This window comes from Merops nubicus, unplaced genomic scaffold (assembly GCF_000691845.1).
Source record: "Merops nubicus isolate BGI_N331 unplaced genomic scaffold, ASM69184v1 scaffold1860, whole genome shotgun sequence".
Classification (NCBI taxonomy): Eukaryota; Metazoa; Chordata; class Aves; order Coraciiformes; family Meropidae; genus Merops; species Merops nubicus.
In genome coordinates, this window is record NW_008584624.1 from 21243 (window position 1) to 26569 (window position 5327).

The window sequence follows — 5327 nt, forward strand, 5'->3', positions numbered from 1 at the left end:
TGAGGCTGAAAAGTAGGGAAATGTTTCTAGCATGGAGGCTGAGAATAATGAAGAATATTTTGCATATCTTGTCTGCTGCTTTTTCCTTATGCTAAACTGGAGATGTGAAATCAAGCAAGTTAGTTATACCTCTAACATTTCTAATTGGTAAAGTTTACCTTTAATGTTACATTTATAATTTAAGGGTTCCTGCAATGATTGAATTAGATGTGCATACTTACGACATCTGTGTCACAGATAAATAAAGTAAAATTGGAAATAGATACAAAATCTTTTTTAAGGCAGTTTTGTCACCCCAAAATGTTTATTATTTTAGATCAGTTTTATTTTTTTTAGCTTCATAAATCTGAGAGCAGCCGAGAAACCTTTCCTTCTCAACCTCAGAAAACTTCTATTTTAATCTTTCCCATTAAAAAAGGTTATAAACTCTTCTGTCACGGCAGAGTATTTTTCTTTTAAGAACTTTATTTTTAGGGAGAAAAAGAACACAGTAAATGCTGTAGAATTTTTAAGATAGTGTAAATAATTTACCACATTCCTTGAAACCATGTGATATAAGAAGCTTGTAGAATTCATAGCCCTGATTGTAGAACATGGAAAATTTGCAAATGCAAACAAAGTAATTAAGAAGCTGTTAAAATTTCCAGAGCATTTCACAAGCAACAAAATGATCTTCAACACTTGCCCTTTTCGTTTAACCCATTTATAACATACAATAGACTTTAGAGTTTTCCCTTCAGATTTTGTTCTTCATTTTCTAAGAATTTAGAAAATTGTGAGTTGTGTAAAAGAATAAAATGTGGACAGGAGTATCGTGTGTTTTGTTGATCTGTACCTTTTAGTACAGATAATTACATTTTAATAACTTACATTCTAATTAATAATTAATTATTAATAACTATCTAATAATTAATAATTACATTCTAATAACTTAGAACTATAAAACTATAGCTCAGTATTAAAAACATTGATGAGTAATAGCAGTGTAACTTTTACAGAGGACAAAATTTTTTAAATTGTTTATGGTCAAAGTCTGAAAACAGTTTAAGAGTTCTATAGCATCTGTCTTTGTACACTTTTGCATACAAGCTCTTAGCTATAATTGTTTAACAGCTGCTTATAAAAATGATGGAAAACTGGTATAAAATTATCTGTTGTGCTAGCTTCAAGTGTTAGCAGGAAACATGGAAAATGTTTAAGATGGAAGAGCATGGAAATTATGTAATAAACTTTATGTGAAGACCCTGGTGTGTAAAGTTTGTTCAGATATCTTTTGTATATGCAACTCAGAAATGATGAAATAACCTTCCCGCACAGGAAGTTCAAGTTGGATTTATATTAGAAGGACAAATTTGTTAGAACAGATACAACGATGTATAGTTAGAATGAGTCCAAGAAAATGCTGGTGCGTAACTTCTCAGTATCTAGCTAAATGTTTCAGTCTGAGTACAGCAGATAATGCAGCTTGAGATGTTCCTAGGCTTCAGGTATTGATGGTTCAAAGCCTGAAAACTTGTCTGAAGTCTTAGGAGAGATGCTTTTTCATGTTTTTGTGTTTTTACTTGCCAAGTATACTACCTTCATGTAAAAGAAAAGACAAGTTACCATGTTAAAAATGGGCAAACTCGGGATGTATGTTTTCCATTTGCTGGAGACATTTTTTTTGTTCAGTAGTCCTTTTATAAGTGCATGAAGTGGTGTGAATGGTCCTTCCCCAGCCCCCATTATCCTTAGAACTGAAGCTGAAGTTTACTCATATCTTTACATATTTCTTATAGATGCCTTCCAGGATGTCAGATTTGTCAGCAACTTGTCAGGTAAGAGTTCTTTGTAATTACAATATTTATGAATATTTTTTTCCATTAAATAAGTGCTTTTGCAAATGACAAGTTGGTGAAAAGTTAGATATAAAACAAGGATAACTAATGAGTAAAGAACTTTCTACAGTACGTAGGTCGCAGATATATAGTTGTTACATCAATTATTTGGCTTCGAAGAATCAGATTCTTCTGGGCTCCAACTCGCTCCACCTTTCAACATTTTGCATAATAATTATGTGCTGTAATTGTCACTATAAATATTTGACAACATGTCTGGCTCTGGAGAAGAGGATTATATAATATTAGAATCTTTGGTTTCTAAATCTGATGTATCTCTTATAGATAAAATTAATTATTCTCTTTTGTCTTCTGCTAATAGCATTTACTCAAGTATTCTCAATGGTATGGTTGGGTGCAGGTGCTGCTGTGGCCGCTTGGTCAGACAACATGCTTGTTTTACTGCAAGTCTTGCTATGAAATACTCCGATGTGAAGCTGGGTGAAAACTATAATCATGAAATAGAGGAATGGTCCGTGGAAAAACATACAGAACAGACCTCTACTGATGCTTACGGTGTCATCAACTTTCAAGGTGGCTCTCATTCTTACAGAGCTAAGGCATGTATGATATTTTCCTTTTTGCTTACTCTAAACATGTTGATAGGGGGTGAATACTGCTTCATTTAACTCTTGAAATAGAATGCTGAATACAATGTCACCTGTATTGTGACAAAACAGTGCCCTTTATTAACCTAGTATTTATTGTGATCAGAATACTTTCTAATTTCTAATTCAAAATTATTATCCATACCAAAAGTTGCTCAGATCTATCAGAACTGGTTGTATTCATGTACGGATGTACCCACAGGTTGCAAATGGTGATAAAAATTCATAATCAGTTCAGTAAAATGTTAGATTAAGAATTCCGTGTCAGAATTCAAAGGACAGCTTACTCATCTGTGCTGCTTGCTTACTCAGTACTGTCAAATTTTTATAGGACCTGCTAAATAGCATCTGCTATCTTAAACTTCAATTTGTGATTTTCAAACTCTGAAAAAATCGTTTAAATTATGGACAAATATGGAAATGCTTCTTTAGTAGATTTCAAAATTATTTAAAGCACAATTTTACTGATAGAATATAACTTTTTTGGAGAGGGAGTTAGTTAAAAGCAAGCATACCAATATATTTTGAAACCAACTCTTAATTCACAAGAGCACATGTACTGGGGAGGCTAGAAAACTGCAAATTCTGACATTCTTCTCAACTAGTAACAAATTTCTAGTTGTGGTAGAAATTATTTTATGCTCATGCAGTTCTAAGCTGCAAGGGCCTCTGATACAGCGTGGCTCCTGCGGCCAAACGGAAGTAGCTGAAAGAGGGATCTGTGTTCTTTGTGCAGCCAGCGGAGCCCCCAGGGAGAGTCCAGTGCTCTAGGTCACATCAACTCTCTGCAGAGAAGGGCTCTTAACAGAACTCTTTCATGCTCATACAGTGTATGTTCCTTTGTATGCTTAGTATAGCTTAAAATTGCTGCAGATCCTTTTCAAGGAGTACAGAAATGGTAAGCTGCCTTAATTTCTGCATAGTGTCTCCTTCTCTGCTGAATAGTTCACATTGAACATGCAGCAGTATTTTGAACCGATCAACCATCTGCTTAATCTTGTCCTGTTAAACATAGTGAGTTAAAAAGCTGCTAGTTTTGAAGTTTTCTATTAAAGAATGTTTAAAATTTCTTTCCTCCCAGAAATAGGGAAGGAGAAGAAAGCAACTGTCTTTCTGTAAAACTTTGCGGGGGACATGCAAGCCTCTCCCCAGTAGATGGCAGAACTTTTATAATATTTCTGAATTTCATCCAATTTAGAGATCATCCAGTGCTTTCATAAAGACTCATTTTTCTAGGTTACTGTGCCAGCAGGATGGAATAACTTAATCCTTTTATAGTCATTCCTTCTCCAAAACTTGCTTTCAAAACTGTTAGCTGTTTCATCCTTAATTCTGGAGCACATAAAGGAAGCTTGTTCATTTATGGCATCTGCTGTGTTTTGAGAAAGTGAACGGTGTTTTCCGTAGCCAGCAATGTGATAACATACCCTGAAATACATCCTGGTCCTTCTTTTTGCACATCGATTCCATGGCAATTTAAAAAGCTTTTAACTTTTCCTCTTGTGCTTGCAGTATGTGCGATTGTCATATGACACTAAGCCTGAAGCTATTCTGCAACTTATGCTTAAGGAATGGCAGATGGAGTTGCCGAAGCTTGTTATATCTGTACATGGGGGCATGCAGAAATTTGAACTTCACCCACGCATCAAACAGTTGCTTGGCAAAGGTCTTATTAAAGCCGCAGTAACAACAGGGGCCTGGATTATAACTGGAGGAGTGAACACAGGTAAAGAGGTACCAGTGAATATGTGCTGTTAACAAGATTGTGGTTTCTAAAAGCCAAAAGATTTAATGGGTGCATAGCTTCATCTTAAAGTGAAGTAAATTTGAGTGAGTTTGGTCAAGTGAAATTAAAATAACACGTTTTGAACCAGTGTAGTTAGAAGTGGGCTGCTTTTTGTCTTGCAGAGAACCAACACAAAGGGTGGGTGGGGCTTTCTGGATTTCTCGGCTTTTTGTGTTTGGTTTGGCCTTCTTGGAGGTGGTTTTTTTTTTTTCAGTCCTTGAAATTGCAAGAGGAAAAAATGTGATTAAAGAGTTTTGAGTACGTTACTACACTTGTTTAATTTCTTACAAGGTTAATATTTGCTTTGTGGACTTACTTTCTGGTACATAGTACTTTGTTTCCTTCTGGTAGATGTAGTATGGTGCTTTTTCCTTGGTGCTGTGTCAGATAAGTTCCCAGATCCTTAAAGACCCAGTTAACTAATAAAACAGTTGTATTTCTTAATAAGATGCAGCATTCAATACACTGATAGCTTTTTGTGCACAAACAGGCGTTGCAAAACATGTTGGTGATGCTCTAAGAGAACATGCTTCCAGATCATCTCGAAAGATTTGCACTATTGGGATTGCTCCGTGGGGAGTAATTGAAAACAGAAACGACCTTGTTGGAAGAGATGTAAGGATAAATTACCTAATTGAAATAATGATTTATCTGACTTATTTCTTTGACAAATCTGCTCAAGCCTGTTTTTTTAATTTGCTTTGCATCATTGGAATACTTGCTTTGTGGTGAAGATACGTTGACATCTCTTGACTTATGCAAGATCGTTAGCGTAAACAACTTGCAGAATGCAAATGCACTAGAGGAGGAGCTTGTTCTCAAGTGCTTCCTCCTTTTGCCCTCCCCTACTGATATTACTGAATCAAATAATAAAAATGCTGAAGTGTTACAGAGAACTCACATTTACAGAGGACAATAAGTTGAAAAATTTTCATGTGGAGCCTTCGATACTGCTGTTTGCTCGAGCAGTCACAAGTTCTCCCCAAAGACCTTTTCAGAGGATCTTTTCTCTGTTATCCGTCAGAACAGAATCGTTTGCAATAGTTACCTGCATTC

The 5327-nt window shown here is 35.4% G+C and overlaps 1 protein-coding gene across 1 annotated transcript in view; it reads left to right on the plus strand.

Moving 5' to 3' along the window:
- LOC103777125 (transient receptor potential cation channel subfamily M member 7-like) overlaps positions 1-5327 on the plus strand; it is a 7380-nt gene that overhangs the window by 706 nt on the left and 1347 nt on the right. The window contains exons 2-5 of the mRNA XM_008944669.1: positions 1779-1817; positions 2239-2437; positions 3998-4211; positions 4762-4886. Of these exons, the coding sequence (XP_008942917.1) occupies positions 2294-2437; positions 3998-4211; positions 4762-4886 (483 nt within the window). The 5' untranslated portion in view covers positions 1779-1817; positions 2239-2293. The remainder of the gene's footprint in view (positions 1-1778; positions 1818-2238; positions 2438-3997; positions 4212-4761; positions 4887-5327) is intronic.